The sequence below is a fragment of the Pleurodeles waltl genome, chromosome 4_1 (genome assembly GCF_031143425.1).
Source record: "Pleurodeles waltl isolate 20211129_DDA chromosome 4_1, aPleWal1.hap1.20221129, whole genome shotgun sequence".
Lineage (NCBI taxonomy): Eukaryota > Metazoa > Chordata > Amphibia > Caudata > Salamandridae > Pleurodeles > Pleurodeles waltl.
Window position 1 is genome coordinate 193,073,361 of NC_090442.1, and position 19,719 is coordinate 193,093,079.

General features: G+C 45.8%; 1 protein-coding gene across 1 annotated transcript; it reads right to left on the bottom strand.

The window, feature by feature from the left end:
* Window positions 1–7,381: 7,381 nt before the first annotated feature.
* TMEM121B (transmembrane protein 121B) lies at window positions 7,382–17,775 on the bottom strand. The gene has a single exon (XM_069228072.1). The coding sequence runs from the start codon at window positions 17,620–17,622 to the stop codon at window positions 16,168–16,170; it is 1,455 nt and encodes a 484-aa protein (XP_069084173.1). The 5' UTR covers window positions 17,623–17,775; the 3' UTR covers window positions 7,382–16,167.
* Window positions 17,776–19,719: the final 1,944 nt, after the last annotated feature.

A 19,719-nucleotide genomic window follows, 5' to 3' on the forward strand; every position in this document is an offset into this window, starting at 1 on the left:
CTATTCAGAATATTTCAAATCTAAAGTCATAATACTTTTACTAAAATAGCTCAGCACAGACCTTTCAAATCCTATCACCCAGTACTTCAGGCCCTGTTTCTCTCCAATATATTGGAACGCCTAGTTTATAACTGACTTACCTCATATCTTTCTCTTATCAGTCACATGGTACCTTCAATAATGCGTTCAGGCCTTTGGTTTGAGCAGAAAGCACATCCATATAGCCAACTTCATCACAACGGGTCATCACAATCAGCTTCCCTCCGTCTTCATTCTCCTGGGTGCTGAGGTGCATCAATGGTAGTTCACATAGTTCATCACCTTCTTGTACTCTCCTTCCTAAACTCCATTGGCATCACTGAAATATAATGGTTCTGCTCTTACCTTTCCCATCTCCTTTTTTGTGTTGCTTGAGCCTCCAAGTACCCTCCATCCACACCACCGTCCCAAGACTCACTGCCAGGTACACACACTTTTTTGCTCTGCACCACCTCTGTTGGTGTCACCCCTTGCTGACATTAACTCCTCACTTTGGATTATTTTGCCATTTTTAGGTAGACGTTGAAAATATTTTCTCATTTCAAAACTTCTTTCCCACATTTTAATTAAGGCTTCTTGAATGCATCGCTGCTATACATTTCTTGATGGGATTTTGGACTCGCCTATTACATTTCCAAAAACTGGGGCACTTTACTGTCCTTCTCCATCAGCACTTAGTCTTCCATTTGGCATCTGGACCTGCACTTCTTCCTCTGCAAATCTTCAACTTTTATTCAGTCGCTCGCTACAAATGAATTGTTTCCTTACTAATCATTACTTTCATTACTAATAGTACCACTGCAGGACTGTATTGTCAACTAAGCATGAGAAAGAATGGCCCTTTCACTCTTTCCATCATAGCCAAAGCACCAATTAATTTGCTAATAGTTAGCAAATTGCACTAGTGCAACAGTATGGTAGTGGGCTGCTCCCAATATTCTTTCACTCTACTGGACATAGGACTCAATTCACAAAGGATCAGGGGCCAGATGTACCAATGGGTTTCACGGAGCGAAGATGTTGGGTCGGGGTGTAGAAGGAGAGCCGTCTGTTGAGGTATTCTGGCCCGGTGTTGTGCAGTGCCTTGTGAGCGTGGGTGAGCAGTTTGAACGTGATTCTCTTGTTGACGGGGAGCCAGTGTAGGTCTCTCAGGTGGGCTGTGCTGTGGCGGGGTATGTCCAGAATGAGGCGTGCAGAGGCGTTATGCATGCGTTGCAGTCTTTTCTGGAGCTTGGCCGTGATTCCTGCGTAGAGGGCATTGCCGTAGCCCAATTTGCTGCTTACGAGGGTTTGGTGACCGTCCTTCTGGTTTCAGTGGGGATCTATTTGTAGATCTTAAAAAGCATGAGGAGGGTGCTGAAGCAGGAGGAGGAGATGGCGTTGACTTGCTGGGTCATCGATAGTGATGAGTCCAGGATAAATCCCAGGTTGTGTGTGTGGTCGGTGGGTGTCGGTGCGGTTCCCAGTGTGGTAGGCCTGCAGGAGTCATCCCATGTGGAGGGGCTGGAGCCGAAGATGAGGACCTCAGTCTTGTCGGAATTCAGTTTCAGGCAGCTGTTCTTCATCCATTCGGCAATGGCCTTCATTCCTTTGTGGAGGCTGGTCTTGGTGATGGCGGGGTCCTTGGTGAGGGAGAGAATCAGCTGGGAGTCATCGGCGAATGAGACGATGTTGAGGTGGTGCGATCGGGCGATGTTAGCGAGAGGAGCTATGTAGACATTAAAGAGGGTCGGGCTGAGGGACGATCCCTGGGGTACACCGCAGATGATTCTGGTGGCTTCAGAGCGGAATGGAGGGAGGCAAACTCTCTGAGTTCTGCCGGTGAGGAAGGAGGTGATCCAGCCCAGGGCTCGGTCGCAGATTCCTGTGTTGTTGAGGCGTGTGCATAGGGTGTGGTGGTAGACAGTGTCGAATGCGGCTGAGAGGTCCAGGAGGATGAGGGCTGCGGCTTCGCCGTTGTCAAGTATGGTCCTGATGTCATCAGTGGTGACGATGAGGGCGATTTCGGTACTGTGGTTGCTGCGAAACTGGGTCAGTTGTTTGTTGATAATTTTCTCTATGACTTTTGACGGGAAGGGGAGTTGCTAGCAAAATGTATGTAGCAAATGTGCAAGCCATAAGTTAATTGAGGGGCTCTGGTTTAACTGGTTTAACTGTGAACAAGTGTGTTCTAAGCAGGAGCTGAGTTCCCAAACCACCAAGTCTCACTATCAGTGCAGGTAGTTAAATCGTTAACTAGAACCGAGAATGATTTGTTTCACAATCGTTCATTATATTGTTGGTCTAATCTATCACCGTAGTTTGGAAATAAAGCAGGCTTTGGGAGTTGTACATTTCCTGACAGTGGCTATCTTTTCCAGTTTTGAAGGAAGTCCTGATCGCTGTATAAAACTGGCTATGGAAATTAAAACGTTCAACCCAAATTAACATGTATATTTGTGTGTTTGATTTCAAAGATGACATCTCAGGGGACAAATGATACTCTAATCTTTGGTAAGCATATACATAAATGCTTTAAAATTACGTATTTCTCTTAACAAATATGAGAAACTGAGCTATTAATACTGGAGAAGGCTATTTGGAAATACATCAAACCAGCTCCACTTGCATCTGTAATAACATGGTCAGAATGTCTACCTTGGTGTCTCCAGCTGTGAGCAAACTTGTTCACATCAAACCTGCAGCACACAAAATGCTTGGTCTCCCTGTACCAGCTACTGTAATAAGGGATTAGTTAACAGTCATTTAGGGTATATTGCATGCATGTTCTTGTAGTTCTGAGCATAAAGCAAGTTAGTCACAGTGCCTTTTCTGATTAGGATACTTCCTATGTGCAAGAACCAGGATTGGATTTAGACAGATGGTTAAAACAGCTGGATTTGATGCATTGTCAAAGACCGTGAAGGCAGTACTTTGCTCTGCTTGGGATAGGACAGGAGGAAAAGGGAAGAAATAATCTGCCCTTTGTAAGTAGCTCTGAAGATACCTTACAAATATTGATCCCAAGGTAGGCAGTGGAACTTTGGCAACAGCTCATATGCCTCACCACTGCAGGAAGCCACACGGGCCCATACCAGGACAAGCGCATTCATTCTCCAACAGAAACTCACCTCCAGCTACACAACCTAAATGCTGACAGTAAGAGTCGTCTTCTCCCATAGTGCATGTTCAGAAGATGAAGGCAGAAGGCTTATATCCACCATGCACTGCAGGTGGTTTTGCTGTGCTGAACCCTTGGTTTCGCTTCCACAAAGGCCACCATTTTCCCTGATGAGCACTAGATCGAGCAGTTCAAGAAATACTGGGCTAAATCTTCAAGCCTGAGCAGTCATTCGGAACTCTGGACCTGCCCAACAGTGAGCAGCAGGTTTATTTAGCTGAATATCCTTATATTGTGTCAAGCTGGTCAACAATGTGGGTTGGTGGCTGAGGAGCATTTCCACCCTGCGTCTCACTAGGACCAATTGATCATCTCCTCCAGCCCCCAGTTTAGAACAATCCTTAAATCCCCTCCTGTGCCACGAGAAGGCAAACAGTGAGCACCTTCCCCCAGTGATTATTTTGCACATTTTGTTTCTTTTTAGTTACACGTGTATACTGCATTTTTTGTTGTAACTTTTAATCTGTCACACAACAGCACACCTTTCCTCAGTCACTCACTTTGGTAAATGTTAACCACCTAATCTGCCTAGCATGCTATATACCTTTTTTGTCCTTCCATACGTTTCTATTTACAATTCTGTTTGAAATGCTATTGACACTAAATAAATAAAACAAAATAAGCGCAGGTTAGGGATAAAAGCTGTTTGCTTCTGTACCGAAAAGTGAGTTGCACTAGTGAACTGGTATTCTTAGAGTGTGATATTCCACATTGGCAGAATTTCTGAGAAAGAGAGACTTTCTATACCTTTGGCAAGGCCGGACTGGGCGTATCAGGCATGGGAGGGAGAGGATGTAATGCAGAGGTCAGAGCGACTGCCTCGGGAGCTGGAGGTCTGGGTTCAAGCCTTGGCGTAACGTCCTGTGATTTTGGGCAAATCACTTAGGGGGTCATTATGACCCCGGCGGTGAGTGTAAATGTGGCGGCAGAACCGCCAACAGGCTGGCGGTACATACCGCCACATTATGAGAATGGTGGGTTGGCTGCAGTCAACCCGCCACTTCTCCACTCATACCGCCACGGCGGTATCAGCTGCCGGGCCGGAGATATCAATCTCCAGCCCAGCGGCTGGCACAGTACCACCGGCAGCATTATGAGCCTGCCTACCACCATGGTTTTCGTGACGTTAGCAATGCCACGAAAACCTTAGCGGTAGGCCCTACCGGTGACAGGGAATTACTTCCCTGTCACCGGTAGGCAGCACCCCCAACACACACCTGACACCCCCCACAACCCTCTATCCAAAGACCCACCCCCCATACACACACTAAGCCCCCACACCCTGACATTCACATACACCCCCCCAAACCCGATCCAAACACACACCTCACACCCCCTCCGATCCTCTCACTCACCCACCCTCCCCCATACACGCACTCACCTGCAGACACGCAGCACGCATACACCCAATCACTCACACTGGCATACACGCATTTATACACACACTGGCATACATGCATTCATACACACACTGGCATACACACATTCATACACGCATACTTCAAGAATGCTCGCACACATTCTTACACACAATTACACTGACATGCAGACACGCACTCACTTCACCATTCTTACACGCATTCAATCACACATACAACCACGCAAACAACAGAACACACACAGACGCATTCACACACTCACTCACACCCCACACCCTCCCAACGCCTCCCCTGTCGGAAGCCCAACTTACCTTTGTCGAGGAGGTCTTCCGCCAGAGAAGGGGGGGCTGCTACCGCCAGCAGCGCACCGCCAGCAGAGCACGGCCAGGCCACAGGTCATGATATGGCTGGCGGCGTTCTACTGGCGTGGCGGTACTGGTGGTAGCAGTGCCACCTTACCACCATCCGCCAACATGAACACTGCCGGATTTCCGCCCTTCTTGTGGCGGAAGTCTGGCAGTGCTCATAATATGGTGGACGGATGGTAGCCACAGTGGCAGTATTTTGGCGGCTGTCACCGTGGCGGTAGGCGGTTTTAACTGCCAAAGTCAAAATGATCACCTTAATCTCTCCGTGCCCATGGGCAGCGCTTTGAGACCCTCACGAGTGATAAGTTGCGCTATATAAATCTACATTTCATTTGATTTCCCGCTGGAATGGTGGGGGGCCGCTTTTGTTTCTGGGGGCTGGTTTTGTGTTTTTTTTTACTTTATTTATGAGTTTTCAAGAAGGGCAATACAAAACAGAGTACCCAATTTTATGTGCATATAACACTACAGTCCATTAGTATAGGCCTCAAGGGAACAAAAGCTTTAAGAATACATGCAGATACAGGAATCAAAGCATAGCATTCAATGGCGGGGCAGGTTCAGGTTCAGGAAGCAAATCGACAATGACAAGTGGAGAAATCAAGGTTACATAGTTTTCCGGAACTTGGAGGCGGTTTTATGGTTTTAAAAGCACCTCAGAGTTCCTTGTGTAGTCAACAGTTTTCAGGCAACAATAAAGGTGCCAAGATAACTCTGATGATTAATGTACCTGCTGGGGAGAGATCGGAGTTTTGTCTACTGGCTGTTTTGACTCATCTAAGGTAGCACAGAGGGTTAATATGCCTGCTGCAAGTAACATGTACCATGCAGATCACAAAACAGTATGTTATGTGCATAGCACAGTAGGATACTGCTTTTGCTACAAAGATCCTTTTGTTACTGTGCAGTTCATAAGTTATAATAGTAACCTAGCACAGTGAGCTATGAACTGCCATCAAAGAGCTGCATGAAAATTGCACAATACAGGTTAGAAAGTTATGTTTTTCCCAGCATTTCATTATCCTAAGTTTGCTAAAAAGGGTTTGTTTGAGTGGAAATACAGTTCTTATTGGTAAAGTCAACTCTAATCACTGTGTTATGTTCTGAATCCTGAGTCTGTGTTTCCCCAAACCAAGCACTCTTAAAAATTCCTACCAGTATGAATGACATGTGAATCCTACACCTTGTAGTCCCCACTGTCTAATGTAACATTTTCTATACACTGATTTACGCATGTATGATTCATTGTCTCTGTATGTGACTCTGTAAAGTGCTCGGACACCCTACACTGGTATGAGAGGTGCTGTAAAATAAATGAAATACATGTAAGAGAGGGGTTATGGAGAAATGAGAGGCAATGTTGAAATGTGACAGTGAGGGAATCACGGAGGTGGCTTGTAACATTAAAAAATGGTGGGGCGCGATGCTGAAAAACTCACCAAGATGCTGCTGGCCCTCCAGCCAGTGTCTCCCCTCTACTCGGATCATGAGAGTGACGTGCAGGAAAGAGAAAGAAGCCAACGCGAATCCAACCAATCCTGGGGCTAGTTTCCGCATGAGAGAAGTGCCAGGACTGGTTGGAGCAGGCTAACCCAGCGCTCAGTTTGAGGCTGGGGGCCTGTGCCTTTAATCCCACAGCTGTTACACAGCGCTGGAATTGCCTGGTCTGAAGTGCAAATGTTGTGCTGGCCGTCGCAAGACAGCCGGCCAATCTGAAATGTGCATTCTAAAGTGGCAGCAGTAGCCCTGCAATCCGCAGGAATTAGCCCTCTGCCATCACACTCACACTATAATAGCATGCCCACAACACACAGACATAATAAAATTGTAATGACCATTTTATTAATTTGTGTTTACCCGCTGTGCTTGCAGCTGGCGGGGCAACGCTCCTCCACCCTTTAGGAGGAACCGCCACTGGGGAATCACTGAAGAGCCCCAATAGAGATTACTGCATCCTGGTGTGCTGTAAAGTCATCATTTACTGTGTTTAAAAACGAATACAATTGAATATATACTAGAACATGTTATAAAATGCACCATTTTTGCAATTTTTCGCCAAATTTTCTTGGGGGGGGGGGGGGGGGGGGACCCCCAGCCCTCAAGTCCCCTTGAAGTGGTCAAGCTTTCTTGCTTTTCTGGCTCACTATGCACCATATGGGAGCTGGTCTGACAAGATTTGCCAGGGCTGCTTTGGATTCCCAGTCCGTCTCTTTCCCTTGAATGGTGGTCCCTGAGCTCTCACGTTTCTCGGGTCCATGTGAAATTAGCTCATCCAGTCCACGTCATATCCTTTCATTCTGGGACTTGTAGGCCTAATTTTATGATAGGATCTACGTCACTGCAACTCCCAGAATGCAAAAAACCTGAACTAGATCTGCTACTCATACATCAACCTGCAAAACCTGAGAGCTCTGTAGTTCTTGCAAGTGGGTGTCCAGAGGGTCCCAGGAAGTGAAAGCATCATGTGATGAGGCACTATCATAGCCATGTGAACCAGCAACACAGTACACAAAAGAGAGAACATTTTTTTAAATCTGTAGCTTAAAATAAGAAGCAAGTCAAGAATTAATTTACACAAAGACACTTTTATCAGTGCAAGCCTGCCAAGAAGTTTCAGTGCTTCTCCCAGGCCCGGCTCTCCACCTTGGTATTCATGCACAACACAAACACATTTTAAAGGAAGAAGAGAGAAGTCCTCTCTTATTTTCAGTGTATGCATATATATTTATACTCCAAAACATTGCAGCTCTCCAAATACAGGCACACACAGTGTCAAGATTGTCGACAGGAAAAGGTCATAGGAACCTGCCTTCAGTTCATAGACTTGATATTTAAACGTTTGAATGTTTCTATGGCACATCAACAGTAAAAGATAAAATAAATATTCACATCTAGGTACAAAATGTATCTTGCTAGGTGGTTATTTTTTCTTTGCGAGTAGTGTTTTGCTTCCATTCTTCTGTATGTTTGAGTAGTAAGAGTCCACAGTCCTTGGATAATTGCATTGATCAACGTGGGAGCACCAGAGGGTATAGTGCAACAGCGGCTAGAAAACATTTGACACTTTCTCACCGTGAGATCCTCCTGTGAGCAAACAGGTTTCAGAGGAACCTGCTTTAAGTTGAAAGCTTGTTGGCAAGTTGTGAATAAGTGTCAAAATGTGGCACAAGGATTCAACAAGGCCTAGCTTTTAGCTCTTCTTGAAGTTCGACTGACACACTTTAGGTCATCAACTCTTTACCCCCTATTTCAACTGGGAGCATTTTTTTTGCATCTGTGATTTTTTTGGTAAGTTGCTGGGAGACCGGTTTGAGTCGTTCAGGTTGTGGATGTGCTGTGCTGAATGTGTTTAATACCACTTAGTTACTAGGTCCTAGGTTGTAAATATATCTGATGGCCGAGTTTAGCCTGTCATGATGATACAGTCTAATTTCTCTACTAATGTGTCCCTCTCTGGCCCCCAAGAGCTAAACTCATGCCAGGATCCATGCATGATGCACATACAGAATCTAAGTAGAAAAGGGCAATCCTGAAAACCTGGAGTAGTTTTAGCCATTGAAGGGCCAACATGGACACCTCCGTGCTAAATTGTTAACTGGAGTCAGAAATGGTCATGCCTGAAAATATTTGGGTGGGATTTTTTTAAAAAAATCATCATTGACTGTGCATTTTTTTGCCTGGCTTGTGCTAAGACGTGAACATCAAGGTGCAATGTGAATCACTAGCATCAGGCAATGCTCTATGCCTGGCTTGTGCCCACCATTAGCCACTGAAGTGTAATGTCCACTGCTAATAGTAGAGATTGTTCTTGGTCTGGGTTCTGTTCACGATTGGACATTGAGGTGTTACGAACACTACTAACTTCAGACAATCTTCTACGACTGGCTTGTGCTTACCGATAGACACTGAGGTGCTATACGCACCATGAACATCTTACGATATTCTCCGGCTGGTTTGTGTAGACTGGTGGGCGGTGAAGCGTTATGCACACTACTAACATCATACTATGTCTGTCTGGCTTATGTTACCTGATGAGCTGAGTGGTGTTGTGTGCACTAGCACCCTAACACATTCCCCAACCTAACTTTCAGAAGCACACAGTTACCCCAGCTTCCCACTGGATGGTCCATGGTCCTCTGAAATACCAGACATTGGAATACCTGCTCCTTGCTTCAAGAGACATGTCCTTAGCTGAAAACCACTGTCATGCACATTACAGCAGCTTAAGGGGGAGGAGAGATAAGCTATACCTCACTTCTGATAATTCCACTTTTTACGACTGTGTATCAAATGCAAATACCAATCAAAACTACTTTAAGACAGTAGTAGCCTAAGACAGACTATTCAAGGGTAGACCAAAACATTGGTGAGCCAATCAAGGCTGTCTAACCCAGGCTCCCGAGAATCACTCCTTTGGCCATTTCAAAGGTTAGTCATAACAAAATGAAAATGAATGTGGTTAAAAAGCAATCTCTAAAAAATAAATCACTTGACCACTCAGGTTGCCAGATATGTTTGCACATAGTTACTGAAGGCCTGAGTCTTCATTTCTGACCACACTTATGAGAGAAGGGAGATCAAACATGCATGACGCTTCCTGGTTTGTCGAAGATTCTGCAAACATACCACCTAAATGATAAAATGTGGTGTCCTCCTCATGCTGTGCAGAATAAGCTTTCAGTGCTTCCAGCCTTGTTCTTTCATGACCACTAAGTCACATACTAAATAGCATCTAGAGGTGGGTAAAAGTGTAGTATGACTAACAAATAGCACATCTCTTGTGCAAGGGATGTGCCACAGACCACCCCTTTCTATTGAGAACCTTACCAAGGTCATTGTCTAGACAGAAAATATGGTGTAAGCTTGGTTACCAGGAAATATAACCATTGACAGTCAATTACATCTCACCATGCCAGTTGCTGTACCGGTTCCATATATAATTGCAAAGATACTTTTTGTGTTGTTTCCCGGTACCGCTATTGCTGTTGTGTTTCATTTAAGCGCAGCCATAAGGGTACCCTCTGCTGTAGGACATTGCTAAAGGCCACTGAGGAGTGTGTTTGATAATAAAGTACAAATTTAGCACTTTGCAAAGTGTCTACCATTAAAAGGAGACAACATCCCTTTTTTCCTGGAATAACCCCAAGCACCACTGAAAGTGTTGTTATAAATAAGTTTATGTAAACTGATATATTTTCATCTTCTTCCTGTACACCTAAGTCTTCAAACTTTGAATGTTAACCTCAAATTTGAGACTAAGACAAAATGGTAGATGCACTGAACTCACCACTATTAGCTTTGAATGCGCGTTTTGTGTGCCCCAAAGCCTACCTGTGCAACAAGCCGCAACGAAGTGGCTGTTTTGGGGGGTCTTTTGAAGGTGTGGCCTTGTTCGGTGAATATAGGAGTGCTTATGTTCAGTGCTATGCTTGAGTTGATTGTCAGGCTCTGTGCCTGACAACGGAATACAATAATGTCCTGTGAGATATCTATATTAATATATATTAAACTTTCATACCTTAAATAAGAATATCTGGCTGACAGTCGGTATAAAATGTCATCATACGTGGTATGGCTCCCTAGGCCTTGGCACCATAGTCTAGGGCTCTAGGCAGATATGTACCATTATTTCTTCACTGATTCTTCAATGTTCTAAAAAAGCCAGTGGTGGAGAGGTGACCATGCACCGGTATCTGAAGCATATGAACTAGGGATCACAGTGACAAAGATTTTTTTCTGGGTAAAGGCAAAGGATGCCCCTCTTCCGGCGCCTTGTGGGGTGATTGCAGCCATTGGTGGGTAGTCGTAGCACCAACCCCTTATTCTGTAGGAGTGCGCAAAGTAGTCCACACTACAAATGGTTACAAAGAATAGTGTCGCCTGGCTTCCTGAGTGTGAGCGCGACAGCACGTGGCTCCAGGGACTTGCCCAAAGGCGGCGGCGGGGGCCCAGCACCCTGCAGGTCGACAGTGCTGTTTCAGTCACGGGCGGGTATAAAATAGCACCGAGGCTAGCGTGTACCGTAGCATGCAAATTCTGCACAGCGGAGAAAACAGGCAGGCAAACATGTTTACGTCAGAACAGTACAGTGTGTCCATCCTCCCCTTCCCACCCCCGAGTATGAAATAAAATGGTTTGATCTGAACATTTCCTGAAGGCAGCAGCTGCGCCGCCCGGGCGGAATTTCCTCATCACTTTAGCAGAAGAATTTCACGTGCCACAGAGTAAATACAGAGGTAGTGTCCCACCGTGGAAAACAGTTCGTACAAATTGTCCCACCTAATAATACTGTCACAATATGATTCAGAAAATGTTCGAAATCTAATGAGGATCCAAGCAGGAACAGTACTTGCGCAGGTAGTTCTGAAATGTTTAAGCAAGTCTTTCAGCCTTGAATTTCAAGAGGGCGGCACACGTGACCTCTTGAAATCACCAACAGATGGGTGGCGGCCATGCACTATCCTACTTGTCAACACCGGACAGACTTAATTTGGCACATTGTTATGACCAGAAACCAACAGTTATGCACTATGTATAAATTAAATTGTATAATCATACCCTTCAACTCAGCCGATAGCATGAGGAGGACTTTCAGCCAGTGCACCAAGCATGCTGGCAGTTGTAGGCTCCCACTTATAAAAGGGGGAGGGGGAGGAATGAAACTACATGTCCCAGCATGCTTAGACCTATTCGCTGAAAAGATAGGATTGGCTGAAAGTCAGCTTTACCACACAAAAACCATTTAGCAGCTATTGTTACATCACAATATCGACTTTTCTGTCAGAGCTCAATGAAGCCAGAAACCGCCTTGACCCCTAAATCGAATCCCAGAACCACGTGCAAAGGGCAGCAAAAGTGTTGCTAGATCATACTAGTGGTAGAAATATACTATACATTGCTGGTAACATTACAATATATAACTTTTTACTCTTCCCCAAGACCCTCCCTCAGTGCTCTCCAGACAGACAAGAGCACATCTTAATATTTTTCTCCTAAAGACTGAATTTCAGAAAGCTTTTTTCAACAAATATAAAACTGTTACAATGAATAAAGAAAGCGTGAATAACCCATCGACTCTATTGGGCAATAAATACTAATCAATTCAGGATTGGTGATGACAGGATACAAAGAGGAGGAGAGGGTATCCGGAGCCACAGCTATGTTGGTCAGTTGCATGTGAAACAAAGACTGCAAAAATAAAGACTCCAAAATATTCTGTCAAAAGCTAGACCTTGCATACAAATGGCTATCTTTAATTCATAAATGCAGCCAAATTCACTTCCACAAATATATCAGAATTAGTTTAACTCTCTTTTCTAATTGTAGTTCTATCATAACTGGTGACAAGTTCATATTAGGATTGGTTAATTGATCATATTTCTGTAGCGAGGCGCTATGAAAGGTCGAGATTGTTGTAGTTTATATTCTGGAGAATATGTTTTTGCAGGCTGTTTTCACATGCTATGCCTAGACCCCCGACCAATTGTATTTTACATGCAAATGTTCCAAGCAGAACCTCCCAATATAAGCACAAACTAAAGGCTGCTCCACTTAATACAGAACTTTGCTGCCATTGATAATCTTCACTCAAAGATGTTTAAGAATCACAGACATGATAGGTCCTATAGGGAGTGGAGGGGTGTACGTGTGATGTTGACGTGCTTTGACACAATAATTTGAATGTGAGAAATGGGAACAAAATGCTGCCTGCACTGTGCTTTAGCCAAGAAGCATTCCCCATGACCACTTATGAGCAACATGTCTGTAACTTAGGCGTTTTCTCAGTGAATAGCAGTTTCTTTTATGAAACATCTGCACTGTGGTTGACTTGCCAATCACAGGCCTATCATTGGTCATTTCGGACCACACAATGTTCAACTCTTGGCAACTACGTCAAGAAAAATGTTGCAATGCACGTGGCTGGCACAAACTGTGCTGGTGAATAGTCATTTATCAGTAAAACGTAAACAGAAGGGGTTACATGTGTTCAGTGCAATGGAATTTGTTGGGAGAGTTTGGCAAAATTAGGTGAAAAAGTACTACAAAAAGTTGGTCTTGTGGTAGAAGGGCGATGCAGACTTGCGTTTTGTGTGAGGATTCAGGCAATAAAAAATAATACATAGGAAAATATTTGCCTGCGTGTGAGGCTGTATGACGCTCAGAAACTTCACAAAATGTCCTAAGTTGTGATGTGTTCGGCTTTGTACAATTTTTACCACCGGAATTTTAATTTCAAACACCCTTGGAAACTACTCCTTGTTGACATTCCATTGTTCTCGTTTTGTAAAAGGATGAAAGCCCTGCCATTCTCAACAGCTGTGTTCTTTAATGTAGCTTTTATCAGTTATCTGACTATATTACCATAGGTTTATGGTCATTTTACAGTATATTCAAATACGGCACAGTGTTTCGGTGTCCTTAAGGGCTAATATTATTCATCTGGAAAACTCTGAAATAAAGTAAAAAGTAATATTACCACTGTTACATGTTTTATGTGCATGTACATTTAAAACACTCAGTGGGATTTCATTGTGCAGTTCGGAAAAGAATGTGTTCTGGAAACATTTACATACTGCCTTCAAAAGTAGGGTTTTAAAAGGCTTGGAGAATATTAACCACAGCCCTGCTGCCTCTAAATTTTCAAGCAATAAAACAATCGGCTTGGCTGCCAGTACCTCTTATTTCATTTGTCAGAGGGTAGAGAGTGCACATGGCCAATAACAAGGGTCTAGACATTAAACTGGAAAGTGTTTTTCTGGTCGAAAGCATAACCTGAAAACATTGGTCTATTCTTTATTTATTTTGTGTAGCCTGAGGGCAGGAAACCTTGTGCCCTGTGTGGCTAAAACAGAAGCCAGCTGGTGATGTCAAAACCTCTAAGCTGCTTATTAAAATGACTATTTCTTCCAAGGAACGACTGTAAAATAGTGTTTGAAGTTAAGGTAAAACTGTACAAACTGTACAGCACACTCTACAACAGGTACGTTTGTTGACCTCGGAGATGAAACAGGAACAGAGAAACGATATTGTTCAGTATTCAAGTTGGTGCCCAGACGTAGGTCCCAATCAAGATTTTTCCCATTGAACCAACTGGCTTATCCCAGGCAAATTTCTTTATTTCTGTGATCCTATATTTCCATTCATGCTAACATTGGCAGTGTCAGGAAGCTATTTATTTTTCAGGGAAAACTAGAAAAATTATAATTAGCTACAACCCTTTGTAGTCACATACATAGGTTTAATTGCTCGCACTATTCCCTGGCATGTGGTGCAGCCTAACTCTGGTCATTGGGGAAATTCCACACTTGTTTCCTTTCACCACTCTCAGTTATAGGCTCAAAGCACAGAACTGCACATTGAGAGATGCAACTGTAGGAGATTGTAAGGAAACATCCACACTGGAATATTATGCTAAACCAGGAGAGCTGGCTGGAGTTGCCACCAAGCTGGCTTTGTTTGCTCTCTGTGCTGGACTGGCACTGCCAGCGTTAGTTCACTCACCAAAATTGAAGAAGCAGCCAACATCATTTAGCAATACTCAAAAGTTTTAAATTCATAGGGGAAATACATGTTGACATTTTGCTAGACGTGCAAACCCCACTGTTAACATGCTAAATAGTTCTTTTTTTCTGGGTCTTGCACAGCAAATAGTTACATTGTTTTCAATACTGGGACATGCAGGTATTGCAGTAGATTTAATATTAGCTTGGCAGGTCGCCAAAAGGACAGTAAGCACATTAGTTGCACGTTAATTGCAATTAAGTGATTCTGTCACAAACCTAGTGGCCTTTCAGCCTCCCACCACATGTTGGCATATAGTCTATCTTTCTTGTAGACCAGTAGCCTTCATTTGGCAAGAACTTGCTAATGTCTTTAAAGAATTAAAATGAGCGATAGCAACAGATGGCAGCACATATCTAAGAGTTTAACTATGGTAGTTGTGTACTTCTCAGCAGTGTCACTTTCAGTGATCCACTGCGTCAAATGTCTTTTAGGGCGATGGCGAAGTTTACCCCTCAAGCAGACCCAAATTGTTGCTATGTGACTCTGCAGGTGTGGCAACCAATGACCAACAGATTGGAGGTGCATTTGAAGGTGCAGCAAAAAAGCGATGAAGGGAAATCCTTGAATGAACCTGACCCATTAGTTATTGCTGGGGCCGCCTTCCATAAAACCGCTTGTTGGCCCGTATGTGTGGAACCACAAGTAACAAAACCTTGACCTTGCTCCAGTGGGAACGGTGCAGCTCTGTCAGGGTATGACCACGTTGTAGTTGTGTTAGGCTTCAATACAGAGTTGCAGCTTAAGTCCCAGTGACACACAGGGGACACAGAGCCTATGCCTAAGCATACCCACTACTTAGGGCAACTCCCTTAAACAGCAAATAAATAATAAATGGAAATGGGGAAATACACAAATAGTTGTACAGTGCTTTGTGCCTCTGTATTTTCAGTGTAGTTTATAAATTTGATAAGTAAGAAAATATGCAAATTGTGCAACGTGTTTTTTCAGTAAGAGTTTTAAAACAAAAAAACTATGGCACGCTTTCTCAAATACGAGTCACAGAGGAGTCGATATTGAGAAGGAAAACCCTTCAGTGAATCTGCTTACAGGTTAGTTTGGTAAAATCAGCATACTAATTGACACGTTTCTGCTACTATGTTATATTTTTTCATTGGCTTCAGATATTCTCCAGATGGTGCTGGTAATGTTTTGTTAAAGGCAGTTGAGGTCATCTACAATTTATTTTGAGAAAGACAAATTCTTAAGGGAAGCAGCTCCGTAAAACTATTGTAAATTGCCTTGTTTGGGTGTTTCATGCCTCGGTCCCCCTCAAAGTCGAATAGGCTGGAATGCATTCCGCAGAGGAATAGGACTTGCTCTAAACCTTTAAGTATCCCTCATTTAAATTCCATGGTGGTTGCCATATTCATGAGAAATAATGGGATTTTTACAGGAACAAAACACAAAACAAGTCACAATTCAAGCCAAAATGGAGTGCATGCTCATGGAAACCAGAGCAAGAGGACCACCCGGCCTCAGGTCTCCAGTTCGCTGACCCCCATTCAATGAAAATGTGCAGACCCTACCTCACCTGGCATTGTCTAAGACACGTGATGTTTTGAAAGTTATTTGTAAGATGAGATCAGTTTGCATGGAATTTTGAGAGGATGCAGAGAATTTAGAGCCACTAAAGAGACTCAGATGTGTCAAGAAAGGGCTAGTTCTGTGCAGTAACTGCCAGGGTGTTGACATAGCCGTGAGGGCCCATGTCGTTCTCAGAGATGCAGTGGCTGAAGTGACCCGTGCAGTGGGGCGGTGCCCGGGGCCGCCCCCTAGCGGAGCGGCTGTCGCGACAGCAGCCACAGCAGCAGCAGCAACAACCCTCCAAGGCCTCCAGCCCCCGGCAGCTCAAGAAAAAGACATTCTTAAGCAGGAAGACAGAGACAGGCTGCTGGTGGGGACCAAAGCACAGGAAACCGCGGACCGCCAGTAGAGGTCCATCAACCAGGGCCCCGCTGCCAAGGAACCTCAGGACCGAGCGCCCACACTGGAGCCTCTTGGAAGAGGAGGCGGCCTTGTTGAGCTCATAGAGCCAGAGTACTGGTGAGGCCAAGGCCACAAAGTAGACGGCCAACAGGGTGTAGCGGAGGTGTGGGGAGAGCGGCCCTGCTTCTGGCATGAGGAGCTGTTCCATCAGCACAAAAGCATCCAGCAAGTCAAGGCAGGTGCCCAGGAAGCAGGCCCGGGCTCGCTGGTGCAAGGCAGAGGCCCCCGCGTCCTCCTCCGTGCTGAGGGATCGCACCAGGGCGTAGAGCAAGGGGGCAGAGAGGGCCACAGTGACCCTCAGGCCTCCACCTCCAAAGGGGATCCTGAGCTCCACCTGCTCCAGCAGGGACGTTCCCACCAGCAGCGCCACCTTGGGTGTGAAGGCAATGGAGTAGATCAACCAAGCAAGGTGGGTGTAGGCCCATTCGCTGCCCGGGCGGGGGCCCAGATCCTTCTCCTCGCAGGGGCCCTCGGTGTCCTGAGAAGAGGGGCTGTGTTGTGGGAGCTCCAGGCTCTCCCCAGCTGCCTCCTTCTCCCGCTGCTTCTTCTTGAGGCCTCGACTGTTCTTGGCAAAAAAGATGCCCCATCCGATGAGCACCACCAGGTCGGTGGCCACCCAGGAGCACCAGTACAGGTCGGTGACGGCGATGAGGTAGAGGTCCAGGAGGCCACCTTGGGCCAGCAGCAGCACCAGGGCCAGGGCCTTGTATAAGCCGCTGCGGCAGGCTGCAGCCCCCGCCATCCCTCCAGGACCCCCGGCACGGCCACCACCGCGGCCGCCCCGGCCTGACACGTACAGCGGCGGGGCTCCTGGCCCGAACTCCCCGGCCGTCATGCTGCAGGAGGTGGAGGTGCTGGAGGAGGCGCCGGGCGTGGAGGGAAGCGGCGGCGCTGGGGTGTGAGGGGGCACCAGGGGCTGGCTCAGGCTCCGCTTCTCCTCCTCGCCCCCGGCCGGGTCCCCGGTGCTGGAAGTGTGCGACCCCCTCCGGAAAGAGATGCGCAGGAACAAGGGCTGGAGGTCTGGGGGGATGGCCGCAGCAGCCGCCGTGGAGGAGGGCTGGAAGGAGCCGGACACCACAGACGGGGGCCGCGGGTGCTGAGGCTGATGGAGGGGCGCTCGGTTCATGGTCCTCGCTGCGCCCCCCGCCTAGGAGAGCGGGCTGCGGGGGCTCCCTGTCCGCGTGCCCCCCTACTCCAGCCCCTGCAGGAGCCCCCGCGCACCCAGACTGGCGAGAGGAGGATGCCGGAGACAGGGATGCTTGACAGCATCCACCGAGATGCTGACAGGACCAGCGGCGAAAAGCAAAACCTGGCACCGGTTCGAGTATGCGGGGCTTCAAAGAAGTCAAGCCGGTGCTGGATCGGGAATGAAAACCAGGCACGGAGCCCTTGCGACAGGAAGAAAAGGACACGCATCGTGAGCCAGAGAAGAAAAATCTGGTACCACGGTAGCCTGGATACAGGAGCAAAGAGAGACAGAGCGAGAGGAGAGAGACGAGGAAGAGAGACAGAGAGCAGGGAGATGTCTTTGGGAAGATGGACATTACCAAGATAAAGGGGATGATGCTCAAAACCCAGTTTAAACTGCATGCAACTGGAAGCGTCTTTGCATTTACCAGTGTGTATTTGCATGCGTAACAAGTGCGTGGCACAGAGGTTTCCCAGCGCTAACGCAAAGGTAGAAAACATTTGCCATTCTTTAGCCGTTTTCCCAATCGTCGCAGTGGCAAAATTCGTGGCGCCAAATGTAAAGTGCTTTTATTCCCAAATGATATACTGTTGCATGCATGTAGATCGGTGCACGCATGAAAGCCCCTGCTCCCCTTTATTGCAGGTCTTGCTGTCAATTTGACTCCCGCTTCGCCTCTACATGCTCCTCAAGCCAGTCCATTTGACTTTTTTGTTCCCTACCTACACATATTGTATTCACATGCAGATCCCGGACACTAGAATGCTTTTGCATTTGTACGGTTTCAGCTTCACTCCATGTCATGCTCGCCTCCCACTGCCTCTGTTGAATATTGTTTATGCGGTTGGTCAGATTAAGGGGCAGACTGAGGCGCCATGATGCATTTTACTTATTTGAAACCATTGTCTTGGGGAGGTCACTCTCGGCTAGTTCGCCTCAGGCCTGGGCAATTACTGCTTGGGAGTTTTCTCCCCGTGGATAATATTGCTATTACCTCGGAGGGAGGTATTTGTCATGTTATAAGTACTTCCTCTGTGTGGTTTTTTTTTCCAATCTGGACATGAGACATAAAATGCAACACCAGCATTTAAAACTGAATTGCACGTCTGCCTTTTTTCCCCAGGCTTTGTCCCCCCCCATCCCCCCAATAAATTGCGGCAGGTTCCGCCTGCTAGAATTCACCAGGGTGATACCGCAAGATTATGATCATTATCACACAAAGTTGTGACTCCAGTCCATGTGAAAATTACTCTTTACACAGGGATCAAATTTAACCCTGAGTTTGTAATCAAGGCACCAGAGGGGCAACAATCTGTATTCATGACAAACCTGAAGTACACCTGATCACCATGTAGCTGGAACAGGATATTTAGATTTTAAAGCATTCCCTGCAGAGGAGACAACTACAGGCGAACAAAATTAGCGGATTCGATTAGTTTCGTAACAGGAATTACGGCTAGTGCTCCAGAAAGTTCATTGAGGATACTCATTCTATACATTCTCAAATATCGCCCCTTTTCATATGAGAAAAGGCGCCCGGCATGCTGAGTGAATCGTACTTCCAAAAGCTGCAACAGCCGGACCGTCGATTCCCCTGTATTCTTATACAGCTGATACTCAGAGCTCTAGTACACAAAGTGTTAACATTATACAACTATGACACAAGTAAGGCACTCACGAATGTCAGGTTGCTGGAATAGGAGATTTAGAATTTAAAACCTCGCTTATCAAGCAGGCTTAGGTAATATAGCATTGAGGCATGACTGGCTATAAAATGCATATGTAAAAAAATAAAAAACAAGCGTTTCAAAAATTTGAAGGGAAATATGGGATTTTAGTCTTTTCTGCCATAATATATGTTGAAGTGCTTTTGGTTCTTTATGGTCTAATATATTTTAAAGTGGTAATAGCAGTAACGGGAGAGACCCCTAATTATGTCTGACATCCCCTTCCCACACTTGTTTTCTCAAACCACCCTTACTGTTGGTTAATGAGCTGCTGTTTGAACATTTCATATCTTTTTTCACATCTTCC

What these genes read in the sequence shown, in the direction of transcription:
- TMEM121B (XM_069228072.1), bottom strand. Translation starts at nt 17,622, where the DNA reads ATGAACCGAGCGCCCCTCCATCAGCCTCAGCACCCGCGGCCCCCGTCT.